At 34.1% G+C, this 18,169-nt stretch overlaps 1 protein-coding gene and 1 long non-coding RNA gene across 2 annotated transcripts; one reads left to right on the top strand and one right to left on the bottom strand.

Moving 5' to 3' along the window:
* Positions 1-6,616: 6,616 nt before the first annotated feature.
* LOC105801343 (probable disease resistance protein RF9) lies at positions 6,617-14,969 on the bottom strand. Its single transcript, XM_012632657.2, has 5 exons — positions 14,884-14,969; positions 13,582-14,441; positions 13,439-13,504; positions 7,148-9,031; positions 6,617-6,972 (listed from the first exon to the last, which is right to left on the bottom strand). The coding sequence occupies exons 1-4, from the start codon at positions 14,967-14,969 to the stop codon at positions 7,170-7,172; spliced, it is 2,874 nt and encodes a 957-aa protein (XP_012488111.2). The 3' UTR covers positions 6,617-6,972; positions 7,148-7,169.
* Positions 14,952-17,793, top strand: LOC128034857 (uncharacterized). The gene is made up of 2 exons (XR_008190923.1): positions 14,952-15,101; positions 17,445-17,793. It is a non-coding gene; the product is annotated as an uncharacterized LOC128034857 (long non-coding RNA).
* The last annotated feature ends 376 nt before the right edge of the window (positions 17,794-18,169 follow it).

Here is an 18,169-nt window from a genome sequence, read left to right as displayed (position 1 = left end):
TGGCGTAAGTAAATACGGCTTGCCATGGATCCTAAACCATGGCATGTATTCTGGAACGCAAGCTAACTCCGGAACGATGATTTGTTCTCGAGTAGGTAGATATTCAAGCCGATTTTTCCACATTTCCTTGTACTCGGCCCAGTATCTAGGCCAATCCGTACCTAATATCCGAAGGTCAATTTTGTGGTGATCGTCAAACACCTCAGTGTCCGCAGGAATCGGTTGTCTACATCCAAACTGTCGTAGCACTTTGTCTGTCTGGTGGGGCTCCACGGTTGCATAGTTGATCAACACCATTTTCGCGTGCCAAGTGTTTGGATTTTGTAAAAACTCTTCTGGATTATTGCCCAAATTGTCGGATCCTCGTATGGTGTCCATTGAAACTATATGAACATGATAGAAATATTAGTTATATACATAATACTAAATACTAAATACTAAATATCAATCGACTAGCGAATGTATGGAAATATCTATTTGCAATAATACTTACTTCTGCTTCTGACCGTTGCTCCAATAGAAGCCGTATATCTTCAAGTTCAAACGGTAATCCACGATAACTTGCCGGATGGTTCCACCTAATTAAATAAATTTTTAGCATACTTTTATTCTTACAAAATCTACATAATAATACCAAAATGTAATATAAAATTTACCTCGTTACGAGTGGGAATGTATATGGGTGATTCACTCAAGGACGTAGAAATGGAAAGCGAAACCGTGCCCATGATTGCAGTAGTGATAGGCAACCTCCGATGTTTTCTCTCATTGGTCGCGTTGCCCCGCACATCTCTCGATATAATGTTGCCAAGACGGCAGACCCCAACTAAATTCACCGGCTCCTCTAAAATCAACAAGTTTTAGCAGCCACCTTAGATGTACACGGCTCCGTGACGTGTCGGGCATCAGATAACCTCTAATTATTTGAAGAATGTATGATCGAGCATATCAGATTCTTTCAATTTCGGTTGAATTTGCATTCGGATCGGGGAAGGTGGCACGTAACCAGCCCATCTCGACCTTACCTCCATGCATTTTATCCGGAATAGCGCCCAAAAGCTCGTAGCACACCGCCTCCCAATTGCTAGATTGGGCAGACCTAGTGACTGGGTGCCCGTCCACCGGCAATCCCAACTGCAGACTGACATCTTCTAGAGTGATAGTCTCCACATGGAAGATGGAATGTGTGTGTCTCAGGTCTCCACCTTTCGATCAACGCACTGATCAGTTTCGGGTCCAACTTGCATCCTCGGCCTACCGTCGCCACGTGCCAAAAACCCGCTTCCCTTAGGTAGTTCTCTACTAACGGTGATGGAGGAGCATGTATATTCCGGATATTGCATTCCAATATCCGATCTGCAGACTTTTATAACAAATAATAAATTAATAATTATCTAAAAATACATAAATAAAAAAATCTTAAATAATATTTAAAAATTAAACTTAATACTTACCATTTTCATTTGCTCCACCGATATGTGATTCCCATCAAGACAAATCAATGATCCGGCCATTGATGAAAATATAAAAAAATTTAAAATTATTTTAAAAAATGAAATTGAGGGGAAATTGAAATTAAATATGGATTTGAGAGAATTTGGAAGGAAATTGAGAGGAAATTGAAATTAAATATGGGTTTGAGAGAATTTTGGAAGGAAATTGAGAGAATTTTGGAAGGAAATTGAGAGGATTAGAGAGGAAATATTAGATAGGATTTGTTTGTGAAAAAAAAGGGGTGGGGAGGTATTTATAGTTTTTTTACCGTTAGTATCGTTTCACGATTGCAGTCGACATCGCGTCCACGTCGAAGCGACTGGCGACGTGGAAGGAAATCGCTGCCTCAAGGACGCGATTTCCTTCCACGTAAGCAAGTCTTGCCGACGTGACGCTGATGTCCCGACATCGCACTCGACATCGCTACCGACGTGGACGCGATTTTCCGAAAAATGGACCATTCCGGTAAATAATCAAAAAATTGGCCCATTTCGGTAAATTTTGAAAAAAAAACGGCTTTTATTGGTAATTTCCCCGTAACAAAGATTATTGAGTTAAGAATTAGGATATTAAACAATGAAAAAGATTACGTTGTATACCAATCAGGTTACCCAAAATGAGGAAATATGTTAGAAATGGGAGGTGTTTTAAACATATGGAGCTGAAATAAATTCGTTGAATGGAGCATTCCAAGAATGTATATAATACTTCATCAACTACTAGTTCACCAATATTTAACCGTATTGCATGAATTTAAGACGAATATCAAACTTGAATATGTGTCCAACATACATATATTTAATTTTTTTAAAAATATTTATATATTAAGATATATAATATACGTCATGGACATTTAATTACGGGAAAAGAAAGATTAACAAAAAAATTAAGGTTAGTCAGTGCACTTTTAATTTGATCAATTTTAATATGTATATTTTTTGAATTTGTCAACTTCAATTTCTGTATTTTTTTAATTTTTTAATTTTAGTTTTAACCTAAATTATAGAAATTAAATTTATTTGGTTAAATACCAATCTACTTGCATAAAATAAGGAAATATATATGCTGAAACGGGAAATGTGTCCTAGAAATATATAAAACGTTGCAACATATTCTGCTTCAGCAGTTGACTGAGCCACCAAGGTTTGCTTCTTCGATCTCCAACAGAACATGGCTAAACCAAGATTGAAAGCATACCCTGAGGTGCTTTTCATATCATCTATCGAGCCAACCCAGTCATTATCAGTATAGCCAACCAGCCTCAAGTTTTCTTCTCTTCTGTACATCAAGCCATAACTCAAAGTACCTTTGACGTACCTGAACACTCTCTTTGCTGCTTGAAAGTGCTTCTCATTGCTACAATGCAAGAATCTCGAGAGCAAACTAACAGCATACATTATGTCTGGCCTAGTGGCAGTTAAGTATAACAAGCAACCAACTAGACTTCTATAGGTTGTTTCACAAACCTTCTCAAAGTTACTATTACTCGATAGTTTTTCTCCAACAGCAACAGGAGTCCTTGTTGCTTTGCTATTTTGCATGTAGAACTTGATTAAAATCTTCAAGGAAAAGCTTTTCTAACTTAGAAATATCCTATTCTGTGTTTGTGTCACCTCTATTCCAAGAAAATAGGACATCTTCCCTAAATCAGACATTTCAAATATCTCTTGCATCTTTGTCTTGAAATCGACCAGCATTGTCTGATCTCCTCCTGTCACCAGCAGGTCATCAACATACAGAGACATAATGAGCTATTATTGGAATTAATTCTGTAAATATGTATGGTAGTTTTTGTGTATATCTATTTTCTTTTAATTAGGAGATTAGATGCTAAAGTTTAGGAGATAATATTTTGGTTTAATTAGGAGATTAGATGCTAAAGTTTAGGAGATAATATTTTGGTTTCTATCTTTGTATTTTACCATGTATATATGTTCTTGATTTTGGGAGGAATGAAAGACAGAGAAAATTCCCACAATTCTTGTTATTTTTTCAGTTGTATTTGTGTCCCTTCCTTCTTAACATACAATGTTTGCTCGCTCTTGCTTCTATCAAATCCCAAACCAATCAAGTAACCATCGGTCCTGCTGTACCAGGCCCTTGGAGCCTGTTTTAAGCCATATAAGTCTTTCTTTAGCTTGTAGACCATGTGTTCCTTACCAGCTCTCTCAAACCCCTTTGGTTGTTCAACAAAGATGTCTTCCTCAAGAAAACCATTAAGAAAGGCTGACTTCACATCGAGCTGGTGGATTTTCCACTGTATTTGTGCTGCTAAGGCAATCAGTAGCCTGATGGTGTCCAGCCTGGCCACTGGTGCGAAGGTCTCCAGGTAGTTCAACCCATATTTCTGACTAAACCCCTTGACAACCAGCCTTGCTTTCAACTTGTTCAAACTTCCATCAGCATTGTGCTTGGCTTTGTACACCCATTTCACTCTAATGACCTTCCTTTTAACTGGTCTTTCAACCAATTCCCAAGTCTGGTTCTTCTTAATCATGCTGATCTCCTCAGCCATTACTTGCTTCCATCCTTGCTGAACTTCAGCCTCTTCAAAGCTGCTTGGTTCAGTTATAGCCACATGAGCCCTTTCATAAATCTCGACCAATGGTCTAGTGCCCCTGACTGGTTCATCATCAATGTCCATTTCAGGACCATTTTGGTTTATTTCAGCTTGATCAGTTGCAAGTTCTTCAGAAACTGCTTCAGGCTCACTCCTTCCTCAGTTCCAACATGACTTTTCATCAAACACAACATCCCTGCTAACTGACACTTTGTTTGTTGAAGGATCTAAGATCCTATAGCCCTTCTTGACAGTGCTGTAGCCCACCAAAATACTAGGTCGAGCTCTTTCAGACAGCTTATCCCTTTTAACAGCAGGCACATGTGCATAGAAAATGCATCCAAAGACCTTCAGGTGAGCCAATGATGCCTTGAATCCAAACCAAGCCTCAAATGGTGTCATCTGAGCCAAGGCCTTGGTTGGAAGTCTATTCTGAAGGTAAACAGTAGTGTTTACTGCTTCAGCCCACATGGTTTTGGGCAGTTTCTTCTCAAACAATAGACACTTGGCCATATCCATCAGGCTTCTATTTTTCCTTTCACTGACCCCATTCTGCTGAGGTGTATACACATTTGTTAGCTGGTGTTTGATGCCAGCATCATTGCAAATGGCTTGAAATTGAGCTGAGGTATACTCAGTTCCATTGTCTGATCTTAGAGTCTTTATCTTGTAGCCTGTTTCAGTCTCAGCAGTAGTGTTGAACTTCCAAAACATAGAGGCCACCTCTAATTTTTGTTTTAGGAAGTTAAGGCAACAAAATCTTGAGAAATCATCAATAAACAGTAAGAAATACCTATTTCTATTCAATGATTCAGTCTTTATGGGGCTACACACATCAGTGTGCACAAGCTGTAGTCTTTCAGAAGCTCTTTAGGCTTGACTCTAGGGAAATAGAAGTCTGGCCTGCTTGCCTAGCTGACACACTTCACAAATTTCTTGGTTTTGGACTGAGCTTATGAAGTTTTCAGCCAAACCATTTTTGCACAATTGGTCCATCGATTTATAATCGGCATGTCCAAGTCTTTAGTGCCAAAGCTTGGATTCATCTACTGTAGCTGTATAGGCAGTATTTAATTCCTTTGTCCAATCAACCACAAAACTCTTGTCAGCCATGGTGACTACCATAAGCTTGGATCCACTTGGATCACTGATTTGGCACTGCCTGTCCTTGAACACTACAGAATATCCTTTCTCTAGCAGTTGAGCTATGCTGAGCAAATTTCTGTCAATCTCAGGCACCAACAGTACATTTGAGATAACCTTGGCACCTGTAGGAGTGCATATCAGCACATCACCCTTACCTTCTACTTTTATAAAGTAGCCATTACCAATCTTGACTATGGTACTGCAGCTTCTGTCTAATGACTTGAAGATAGCAGTATCAGGTGTTATGTGGTTGGTGCATCCACTGTCTAGGAGCCAACCAAATGAACACCTCTCTTGAGAAACTGAGCATAACACAGTAAAAACTTGCTCCTCATGGTCACTATCTTCCTTGGAAACTCGAGCCTCAGCCTTCATCTGATGAGGTTGATTTTGCCTTAGTTTGCCTTTGTTTTTGCAGACCCTTTCAATATGTCCCTTCTTCTTGCAATGTTGACATAAAGCATCTGGTCTAAACTAGCATTTTTCTTCTGGATGACCAGACCTTTTGCAATGCCTGCAAGGTTGGTCACTGCTTCTTGTAGCATCAGGCTTAGGCCTATTTTTCCAGGTTTTCTTGCCTTTGTAGGCAGTGTTAGTCTTTGCCTGAAAGGCACCTTCCTGGTGCTCCTCCAGTCTGTTAGCTCTTCTCTACTCTTGTGCATATAGAGCATTGATCAGCTCTGTCAGGGAGATGCTGGTCAAGTCCCTTGAGTCTCGAGGGATGAGATTTTTGCCTCATACCTCTCAAGTAAGGTTGAAATCACCTTCTCCACTATCCTTGCTTCATTGAACTGCTCACCAAGGAGCCTTATGCTGTTTACCACAGCCATAATCGTGTCTGAGTATTGTTTGACAGTTTCTTTTTCCTTCATCTTCAAATTCTCGAAGTCTCTCCACAAGTTCAACAACTGTTGTTGCCTTGTCCTCTCTGTCCCTTGAAACTCCTCTTGCAACTTGTCCCAGGCCTGCTTTGGTGTTTCACAGGCCATAATCCTTGTAAAATCACATCAGACACTGAATTTTGGATGCAAGACATGGCCTTATGCCTCTTGGTCCTCATCAGCATGCTGCCTAATCTGAGCCACTGTTGGATTGGCTCTGAGTGGCTCTGGTTTAACATCAAAGTTGACCACCTCCCACAGATCAAAAGCTTGAAGGTAGGTCTTTATTTTGACCACCCATATGTGATAGCCTACTCCATTAAAGACTTGTGGTGCAGCTGGTGAAAAACTTGATAAAGCCATCTTTTAAACAACAGATCCCTTAAGATTATAGCTCTAGATACCAATTGTTGGTGTTGGTAACAGAAATACACAAGCTCAGCTTGTGTCTTGTGTAGCAAGCCTCGATACTTGCTGAGCAAACAACCAGATTCGAGACAAACAAAGAAAGAATAGCAAAGAAAAATAGAGAGTATTTTTGATGAACAAATTTGATTTCATTCATAAAATTGAACAATGGCATAATGCCAATACATAAACCAAGCACTAAGCTTGTCAAAAATAGTAAGCAATCACCTAAACATTACCTACTACCACTAATTACATAGAAACTTGAAATCTAAACTTGTAAGCCTATACAAAGCTGTGTTTACAGCTCACACACCAGCTAATTACATCAATCATGGGCCTAACTTAGTTTGAAATGAACTAGAACTCATTTCATCAACTAATGGTTACAAAATAAACAAAAAATAGCTTGCTCCAGCAGCTCCTGCATGACTTGGTCTTCATGGCCTGCTTGGTGTTGAGTGTTTGCTGCATGCTGACCAACTTCAACAAAAACTAAAAATATCAATGTCTGACTTCCTTTGACTTTTAATAAATGTAATTATTCATTGGTGTGTTGACAAATGGAGTGAGAAGGTGAGACATTGTAAAAAATGAAAGATATATAAGAAGCAAAGAAAGTAGGAATCATTTCCTAAATTAGAAGCTGTGAAATTACCTCTCAATTATCATTCAATTTCTTAGCGCAAGATGTTTTGGAATATGATAAGAGGAACATGTTTGACTTTGTAGAAATCTTCTCCTCCTTCCTTCAATCTATCTTTGAATGCCTTTGGCATTGATTCAATCTTCAGTTCTTTGAGGGTTGTAATGAACCTCAATCCCTCTGGAAGCATCTTCAAGTTTCTGCATTCCCCAATCTCCAATCGCTGAAGAGAAGGCATGGCTCCTTCATCCACCTTCCACTCCTCCAATTTGTCAAGTTGTTTAAGGATTAGAGAGTCAAGTTTAGGAAAACCCTGAGCAGAGCAAAACATTTTCTTTCCTTTGAAAGAAAATTCAAGAATCCTTAAGTTAGGCAGCTTCTCTAGTGTTGGCATTGGATCTTCCTCAAACTTGCACCAACTCAATCGTATGTAAGCGAGATGTGAAGAGTAGTGATACTCTGGGAACTTACTTATATCTGCTACTATACTCAACTTACAAATACTTGTACAATTTGAAAGGAGATGGGCCAAATGCCTTGGATCTATTTCTGAGCCGGATTCCCCAATGGCAATAATAAACAATGAATGAAGATATTTACTACCGATTATGGATGGATTCTCTCCCAACTCATTGGAATTTTCAATATTGAAGGGCAAATTTATCTCCAACTCTCTAAGATTTGTCATGTTGATAAGATCCTTCAGATAACAATTCTTGGTGTTGAAGTTCACAAGTGTTAGGAGTTTTCTCAAAGTACCCAACTTCAACTTAGAACTGCTTTCAAAGTCGAAAGGGAGATATAAATGTCTTAGTTTCTCCATCCTCCATATCACATTAGGTACATGAATTTTGAGAATATTAACTCTTAAATCCAAGGTATACAAGCACCTTAAGTTGCCTAGAGATGATGGCAACTTTTGCCACAAGAACTCAAGATCCTTTAGACTCAAGAATCTTAAATGGATGAGATTCCCTATATCACTAGGTAACTCCCACCCGAGCCAAAAACCATATGACGTTCTTCCTTTGTCATAGTTTAGGACTCTTAGCAATTTGAAGTTGTTGAACATGTATCTCCAAAATCCCCGAATTTTAAGACGTCTTGTAGAACCTGCCAAAATCAGAAGAATCCAAAATAGTGGATTACAATAATCGTCATAATGTTTTTTAACGTAGTTCAACACTTCCAAGGGCAAAGATTTTTCTAATGCCTCCTCCGGAAAGAACTGATTGAAGAACAAAAGTGACCGAATACTTGGACTTTTAATGCATTGTATGAAAAAAGACTCATGCACAGAAACCCTACGGACCTTCCGAATCATAGATAATGAAGATACATTCGATCCATCAACAATGAAGACAAAATTTTCTTGTTTTGCCTTTGATAAGCAAAGATCTCTCATCAGATCATGCATCTGAATCGTCTTGACCTTTGAGGTCGCTCTGATCTCTGAGACTGCCACATTTCTTTCTCGTAGTTGAATCATACACCTTTTCACAAGCTCCATTAAATAAGATTCCGCCATATCTTCTGCAATTTCCCCATCGTCTCTTTCTTCTTCCTTTGATGACACAATACCATCAGCAACCCATAATTGAATCAATCTATCCACATCTATCATATAATCCTCTGGAAAATGGCTTAGATAGAGGAAACATGGTCTTAGATAGGGAGGCAAATCATCATAACTTAATGCTAACACATCCTCTGGTCCTTGATTTTTGCCTCTCTTCAAGTATGATTGTACATTGTCAGATATCTTTTTCCATTCACTTACTAAATTGTTCTTTGTAGCCAAAATTCCTCCCAATACAACAATGGCTAATGGCAGCCCTGCACAATGTTTAACCATGTTCTCTCCCAACTTTTTTATTTCCTCATCGATTATATTTCCTGTATAAAAAATTAGGAATAAATTTTAAAAAAAAAGGAAAATTAGGAATTAATTTAAGTAGGTGAAAGAAATGTAAAAATAGATTAACTCAAACTTATATTTTATTAATTTATTAAATAATATTTGATATAAATTCATCACTTATAAAATTTAGTTTTATTACGGTTATTAACTACACTTAAAAATAAATCTATTTGAAAACTTTGAATACTTTATGGAGCAGTCAATACTAAATAAGAAACTTCACTCTAATTAATTTAAGAGGAGATTCAAATAAAATATAATTCATTATATAAAAAGACTATTTAACATTAAATTGGATATCCTGTTAGATACAAATGAGATTATAAATAAGGGTTGAAAATTGTGTTGAGAGAATTTGGAGATAAAATTATAAGATTTTACTTATATTGTACAAGTTAAGAATATAAAAAATTAAACTAATCTCTTATTTTGCGAATGATTTTAGCGGAATTTTCTATCATAATTATTTGGGAAATTATTAAAAATAATGTTTTGGAAGCTATTAAGAGTTTTTCTATTTTTTTTTTTAGGAAGGAAATTTTCGATGGGTTTAAATGAGATTGAGATAATTTTAATTCGAAGACTAAATGTTTTGAATTAATTACATAATTTAGACTTATTAATCTTTATAATTTTGCCTATAAAATCATATCGAAGATCATGGTGAATATATTGAAAGGAGTTCTAGGGGTAGTGATTATGAATAATCAAAGTGCTTTTGTGGTAGGTAGACAAATACATGATAACATCTTAATTGCTCAAGAGGTTTTCATCATTTGAAATTGAAGAAGAGGGGTAAGAAATATGAGGTTGATTGGAAGCTCGACATGAAAGAGTAGAGTGGAGATTTCTGGAAACTATTTTAAGAAAAATGAGATTTGCTTTAACATGGATTGATTGGATAATGGAGTGTGTGAGGAGTGTTTCTTACACTTTGCTTATTAATGGTAAATATAGTAGAAAAATCTTCTCTCGTATGATTAGCCTTAGAGTCGAGTCTAGTTTTATTTCTGGGATTAGCCTTGATAGTCATTATCCAATAGTGTCACATTTGTTATTCGCGAACGATCTCTATTCTTTTTGGAAGCTAATTTGTTAAATTGTAGGAGAATGATGAACTTTCAAGAATACTGTGCAGCTTCTGGACGAAGGGTCAAGTACGATAAATCAAGCAACGTTTTTAGTGTGAATACTCCCGAAGGGTCAACGAAAAGTTGATTCAAGAAGAGACTAATATAGAGGTGGCAAATAATTCGGGCGTCTACTTGGGTGTCCCTTCTTTGTGGGAGCTTTCGAAAACATTAACTTTGAGGCATATCAAAGATAAGGTCCTCACTTTCACAAAAAAAAAAAAAATGGGGTCCTTACCAAACTTGAGGGCTGGAAGCAGCAAACGTTATCTGGAAGGGGAAGGGAGGTTCTTATTAAAGCAGTAGCATGCGCTTCAATGTATACGATATCTTTTCGAATTTCCTAAAAACTTATGCGTGGAAATGAATTCAGCAGAAGGAAAATGAGAGACGTGTTCATTGAAAAGCTTGGAGGACTTGCTCTACTTGCAAAACAATCTTGACAGTTAGTCCAGGATCCTGATGCTTTTTGGGCTAGGATTTTAAAAGGACTTTATTTCCCGTCCTCTAATTTCCTTGAAGCTAAAAAGGGAGCTAGGTCATCATGGGTATGGAGTAGCATTCCTGAAGGGAAAGAGTTTTTAAAAGGAGACTTTGATTTGGCAAGTGCTAAATGGCAAATGCATCCGCATTTGGGAAGATATTTGGTTGCTGGGAGTTAAAGATAGGAAATTAAAGCATCCTGGAAATATCGACGGATCCTCACCAAAAAGAGTTGCTAAGATAATTTGTTTAGAAGAACTAATTTGGTACTTATCCAGTATCTCAATGTGGCTAGAAGATATTGAAATTGCGAAATTAAAAGTTCCCCTTCATGAAACAGATGAGCAAGATAAATTGATGTGGCCGTCTACAGCTGTTGGTCAATATCCGATGAAATCTGGGTATAAGGAGTTGAGAAAGAACTATGGAAATGAGTCTTCTTTACAACCTTCCAGCTTTCACTTAATTGATAGGAGCATTTGCAAAACTATTTGGAGCTTACAGGTACCGAAGAAAGTTAAAATTTTCTTATGGAAATTGTGTCATAATGCTATTCCATCTCGTTTTAATCCGTGGAAAAGAAAGTGTGTTTCGAACCCAATTTGTTGTTTATGTGGTATTGAAGATGAGACTTTGAACATATTATTCTTAGTTGTAATTGGGTTAGGGGAATATAGTATGAGGCTTATTTTGGTCTTCAAGGGCTAAATGATCAAACTCAATCATTTGACAGATGGTTCTCAAAGTTGTTACAAATGCCTTGTATGAGGGAGGATTTCAAAGTTAGAATTGTTTTCACTTGCTAGCACATCTGGAAAGCTAGGTGTGAGGTTACGATTGGAGGTGTGAAACTTGGTTTGGAGAGAATTATTCGAAGGATTAATTGCTCCATGAATGAATTCTTATCTGCTCAATGGATCCTCTGTTCAAACAATAACTCTGATCGAACTAGGAAGTCAAACTTGTGCTGATATTTGGGAGAAACCACCAGAAGGTTGGGTTAAAGTTAAATTGTGATGGGACATTTGACACCTTAATAGCTTGTGCTGGTATTAGAGTACTAGGCAGAAATTTAAGTGGGAAGATGCTGGATGGGATTGGTAAAAGGATTAAGTGGATTCATGTGAGGTTGTCGAGGCTAAAGCTATGGTTGGATGGATTGAATTAGCTATGAAGAACAAATGGACCAATGTGACAATCAAGACTGACTCCCAGACTATTGTTTCGAATATTAAGAAAAAGAGTCAAGATCGAAGATGGAGGTTTAGGCTAGTCCTTCAGGTTTTTGATAAGCTGGTCATGCAACTTTCTTCTTTTAAAGTCAATGTTATTAGACGAGAAGCCAATAGGTTAGCGGATTGGTTTGCTAAATAGGGTCGTAAAGAGATATGTTGGTTGTTCGAATCAACTACCGTCTTTCTTGGCTTTACTCTTGATAAGAATGGTTTACCTGCACCTCCATCTTTCTGATGCAAGGATCCAGGATAAGCTTAGAGAATACTGTGTTTTTTTCATGTTAGTTTATCTGCTTTAGTGTTTTAGACTTCCTATGTTTGTTTATTCTTTCTGGAATGAATGTTTTTGTGGCAAAAAAAAAAACGAGAATTGATTAATTATTATTCTAATTAAGTGATGTTTGAGTACTGTATTTAAATTATAAAATCAATTTGTATTTCTTAAGAAAAAGAAAAACATATAAAAGAATAGCATGAAAGTGCTTAAGAAACTAAACAAACATATAGTCCAATAATTAAGGTAAGGTAATAACTTAGTATGATCTTAAAATTAAATTTTTGTCAAATCATCAAATTTTAAAGACATGAATTATTATTATACACTCATCCATAGAGAAATTATTTTATGGACCCTTCTGGCCACATTATTCATAGTCACTTTCCAATTATTTAATAACATTTCAACAATTTTTTTCATGTAATTGACATATAATTTTGGTATTTTTTTCACCCTGAATCCAGAATCCTAAACCATTGATTCAAAATATAAAACCCTAAACCCTTGAACCATGAATCCTAAACTCGTAACCCATAACCCTGAACCCTTGAACTTTAAACTTGAACCTCGAATTCTGAACTTTAAATCTCGAAACCAAACCTTGAACTGCGAGATTCAGGGTTCAAGGTTTAGGTTCAGGATTCGAGTTCAAGATTGAGAATTTTGGGTTCAGGATAAAATAATTATCAAAATTATGTGTTAATGACATGAAAAATGCTGCACAAAAATTACTATTTTTTAAAAATTGGTTGCAGAAAAATAAAAATATTAACTTATGAAAAAAACAAAATGATTAAAATTTGTAAAAGAAGAAAAGATGTTTGTTTATAATTTAAAAATTAATTATTTTAAATAATTTTATTAAAGTTAAAATTAAATTGGAGAAAATATTAAATATAAATGAGTGTATAATAATTCTTTGTTATCTTAAAATTTAACGATGTGACATTATTTTGTTGGTGCCTAAAACTATATCTTTTAAGATCTCCTAATATAATTTATTCCGAGTAAATAATAGCGAAATTATTACAAAATTATAATAAAAAGATAATGAATTTACCTATTAATTATATTTAGGTGCGTGTACCATTAATTGATAAACTACAAAGGCTTGATTTCTTTTATTTATTTGATATTAAGGTTTTGAAATCTTGAAATAAAATAGATTTTATATATTTTAATTTCAATTATTGTCAAAAAATTTAAAAGAAAAATAAATTTAGCATATAACAAGAATTTTGCTATACGTATATTTACCTGTTTGAGGAAATACAATCTTTTGAAACAATTCCCAACTTTCTTGTTCCTTTAGGCACTTCAACTCTGAAATAATATACACAGTTATTTTCTATATAAAAGGAATAAGAGTATTAAATTTTACCTAATTAAGAAAATTTTACCTCTTATCTCAGCATCTGAAACTATCCCCCTGTTTCTAGAGGTGAGCAATATCTTGCTATTGCTATTGCTATCATGGCCAGTTGCAAGTGGAAAGGCAGGTTTTAGACTATCCCAAGCTTCACTGGTCCAAACATCATCAAGTATCACCAGACACTTTTTATCCTCCAAAGTTTTACACAACTTCTCTGCTAATGCTTCATCTGTTATCTTCCTGTCATCTAAAGTTTTGAAACCAGATAGAATGTCTTCCCAAACTTTTCTTTTCTGGCATGGTTGAGAAACATATACAAAAGCCAAGTGATCGAAATAATCAATAACCTGAGGATGGTGATATACTTTCTTGGCGAGAGTGGTCTTTCCCAGACCACCCATGCCCCATATTGTAACAACCTTGCGTCCACTTTCGTTCGTAAGAACTTTGACCAATCCCTCGGTATAATCATCTAGTCCAACAATATTATCATCCATAATATGTGGATAAGGCCGCCTTGATTCTCGTCTTTCAGTTGAAGAACTTGATTCTTCTTCTCTGGGATTTAATTCCTTTACTCCGTAGGCCTGTAGTCGTCGGACCAAGTCGTTAATTCTTTCTATGATTTTCTCGATTTTTGACCTGGTTTTGTGGAGTGCCCATCCCTCTTTCAAACAGCAGGCTGATCTTTTAATACAACGCGGAAGACCTTTGTTTTTGGATCCAATCTTGAGAGCAAATTCCTCGACAACATCCTCAGCATCATAAGCAAGCTCTCTGATTTCACCAACCCAAAGACGAATCCTCTCATCCGTTGATTGTTTTGTCTCTGCCACCATTAAGGAGCTTTGCATCCATTTGAGCTCTGTTTGCAGATGATCAACTTCTGTTGGAAATTGGCCAACCATGCTGCTGTTATATGTTTTGGTTGAAGTGCATGCAGCTTGATGACATGCTGCAGCACGTATACTTGCTGTAACAGCAAGGTTTTCTCTTTAGTTTCTTTGTTGATTAAACTAGTTGAAAATGAACAAGTTGATGACAACTTGATGCATTAGGTGTTGAATGACTAGTTTAGGTGGCTTGTTTATGTATACAAGCAATGTTTATCAAATTACTAGGCTACTTAGTGGTAGTAGGTAGTATTTTGTGATGTATTTGACTATAAATATGTTGTTTTTCTAGTTGAATGAATGAGCTGAATGAGCTATCAGCCATAAGCTCCCTTGCTGCACATTTGTGAGCAAGTAAAAATATTTTTTGCATCTTGCTTCATTGTTCTGTGCTCTCTGTTTTCTTCCTTTGCTCCTTCTCATCCCCAACAAATTCCTCCTCCACACCCCATAGGTATATGGCTTCCTGAGTTAGCAGGTTGCCAATTGTTGTCACTGCAGATGTCACAGTAGCCCAAGCCATAATAGTGAGTGAGCTCAGAAATTTCTTTAAAATCTTGAATTTGGATTTCAAGATGTGAGTGCAGAAATCTTGCTGGGAAAACAAGTGAACGAAGCAGTTCTTATTTAATAGAATAAGAATACAAACAGAAAGGTAGGTACGTAGAACAAAAGTAGAGTTTATTAGTTTAAAATTTTTTTTAATTTAAAAGTAGAATGAGTGGACGACTTTATCAACTCACTTTCACTTTACCTAATACTAATCTTTATACTTTGATGACCCCTTGTATAATGCCTTCACATAGACAGTACATAATTTTAAAAAAATATTAAACTGATAAAAATATCATTTATTTTTACCATATTATTAAATTAACATTTAAAAACAATTATAATCAATTTAAAAAGTGAAAATATATGATTGTAATTATATTGAAACAAAAGTTGTGATAATCATAATAAATTTAAATTTATTATTTGAAAAAGAAATATATATAAAATAAAAAGTTGTGATATATATTTAAATTTTTATTGATCATATTTTATTATTTAAAATATAGTTTATATATTCAATTAGATTTTATGAATAATTAATATTAGTTACTTAAAAAATTAAATTATATATATATATATTAAAATATTAACAATAAATTATTTTTATATTCTTGCTAAGATATCATAATATTAACTAATTTAAACATTATTTAAATACATATTTTTACTTTATAACATAATATCTAAAATAGATATTTTATTTATCAAAATACTTTTTTACAGTAATACTAAACACTTAAATCTTAAACTAAACTTTCTAAAAGTACTTCTCAAAATTACTATTTTTACAATACTTTCTAAAAATACTTTTAAGACAAATTTCCCAAAATCAATACTTCTTTCTTGATCTGCTGATTATAAAATTGGAAAAAGGAAGACTACGAAAGTATTCTATTTAAAAGTATATAGTGAGTCTTATTTAATTAGAAAAAGGAAGAGTAGGTAAATGAATGGAGGACTTAATCAACTCACTTCCACTTTATCCAATACTAATCTTTATACTTTGATGATCCATAGTATATGGCCTTTACATATACCCTATAAACTTTTTTTTGCCACCATAATGTATATTTATAATCTATCTATATTATATTTAAAAAGTACGAATTTAAAAAATATATCTACAAAAATATCTTTTATTTTTCATCATATTATTAAATTGATATTTTAAAATAATTATAATTAATTTTTAAAATTTTGGAAAAAAATATATCATGATAATTATATTAAAATAAAAGGAGTAATTATCATAATAAATTTAAATTTATTATTTGGAAATATATATATATTAAAATTAAAAATTTTGATAATATTGTAAACTTATTTGAATTTTTAATTTGATAATCCGATCCAGTTGTTATCTTTTAAGTTACATTAAAATAAATATTTTCGATAAATTTTAAAAGAATATGTATTCGAATACTGGAATTGAAGTGCTTTCAGTTCTTGACAATGTAACTAGTGAGTATAAAAAGGTATATTGATTTTCTCATGTTTTAATTTTTATTTATTTTAAAAAATATTATCCTAATCTCTTCTTGAACTTTTAAATTTTGATTTTAAATAATTCCCCATTTTATTTCTTTCTCGTCTTTTAAAATATCAATTTTAGTCCTTTGGATTTTTTAAGCTCTTAAATTTTTAAAAAATGTGAAAGTTTCCATCAATTCACTTTGTTTTCCATACTGTCATTGATTTTTATTTTTATGAGATAATTAAAGAGATATTTTTAATTTTAAATAAAATTTAAAATTTATCAAAATACTGTTAAAGGAATTTTATATTAACTTATAAATAGGTTATTGATCGACTTCCTCACTAATTGTTTGGGAGTGTATTTAGACACTCTTTAAATAGAGGAAACATGGTCTTAGATAGAGAGAAAAATTATCGTAACTTAAAGTTAACACATTAAAATTCCTCCCAATACAATAATGGCTAATGGAAGCCAGCTTGCACAATGTTTAACTATGTTTTTCCTTAACTCTTTCATTTTCATATCGATTCTATTATTTGTATAAAAATTAAAATAAATTTAAAAGAATAGTGAAAATTAAAATGAATTTCAGTAAATAAAAGAAATGTAAAAATAGTTAAACCAAATTTTTTTAAAAAAGCACATAGTAAAATAGATGAACCCAAAAATATTAATTATACAATTATATTGAACACTTATATTTTATTAATTCACCAAATAATTTTTAATTTATTAGTTTATAAAACATTCTAGAAACCACAATCCGATTGTACACTTATATAATTTGTAACCATTAGATTGAGGGAGTTTTACCTAGGAGACATCCATTCATCATTTGGGTAAACACCCAATTTTCACATTTAAAGTACTTCCCAAGTTATTATTAAAAAATATTTTAAAGTTCCCTTCAATTTTGTTTTATGGTTAATTTTCGTTGTTATTAAAGAGCTTGCTTATGATGTTAAGGATGTTGTCGAGAATTTTGCTCTCAAGATTGGGTCCAAAAACAAAGATGATCTTCCAAGTTGTATTAAAAGATCAACGTGCATTTTAAACAAGTGGTGGTCGCTCCAAAAAATTAGGTTAAAGATAGAGAAAATCATAGAAAGAATTAACGACTTGGTCCGATGATTACAGACCTCTCATATAAACGAATTAAAGGATGGAGAAAAAGGATCAAGATCTTCAACTGAAAAGAGAGAATTAAGGTGCCCTTATCCTCATGTTATGGATGATAATATTCTCGACCACTCTTGCTAAAAAAATGTATCATCATCATCAGGTTATTGATAATTTCGATCACTCAGCTTTCATATATGTTTCTCAACAATGTTAAAAAAGTTTAGAAAAATATCCTATTTGGTTTCAAAACTTTAATTGGAAACAACAGGAAGAAAAGAGATGATGAATTAGCAAAGAAGTTATTTAAGGTTTTGAAAGATAAAAAATGTCTGATGATACTTGATAATATTTGGACTATTGAAGCTTGGAATAATCTAAAACTTGCCTTTCCAGTTACAAGGGACAGCCATAGCAAGATATTGCTCACCTACTTCTAATGTTAGGACCTTAGCTATCCTACTTCTAAAGTTTCAGCTCATGTTCATACATCCCCTTAAACTACTTGTTGGACATCATGTTTTTGTCATGCTTGGATAGCATTTGAACATACTTTCAAAATAGCTCAAGAT

Source organism: Gossypium raimondii, chromosome 11 (genome assembly GCF_025698545.1).
Source record: "Gossypium raimondii isolate GPD5lz chromosome 11, ASM2569854v1, whole genome shotgun sequence".
In the NCBI taxonomy this organism is placed as follows: Eukaryota; Viridiplantae; Streptophyta; class Magnoliopsida; order Malvales; family Malvaceae; genus Gossypium; species Gossypium raimondii.
This window is presented reverse-complemented; position numbering and strand designations above follow the sequence as displayed.

Excerpts from the sequence above, each read along its gene's own strand:
- LOC105801343 (XM_012632657.2), bottom strand. The coding sequence starts at position 14,969 with ATGGCTTGGGCTACTGTGACATCTGCAGTGACAACAATTGGCAACCTG. Across the intron at positions 14,442-14,883 it reads TACCTATGGGGTGTGGAGGA|AGAAGTTGATCATCTGCAAA; the intron begins GGAATTTGTTGG and ends CCAATTTCCAAC. Across the intron at positions 9,032-13,438 it reads GATTGTATTTCCTCAAACAG|GAAATATAATCGATGAGGAA; the intron begins GTAAATATACGT and ends TTTTTTATACAG.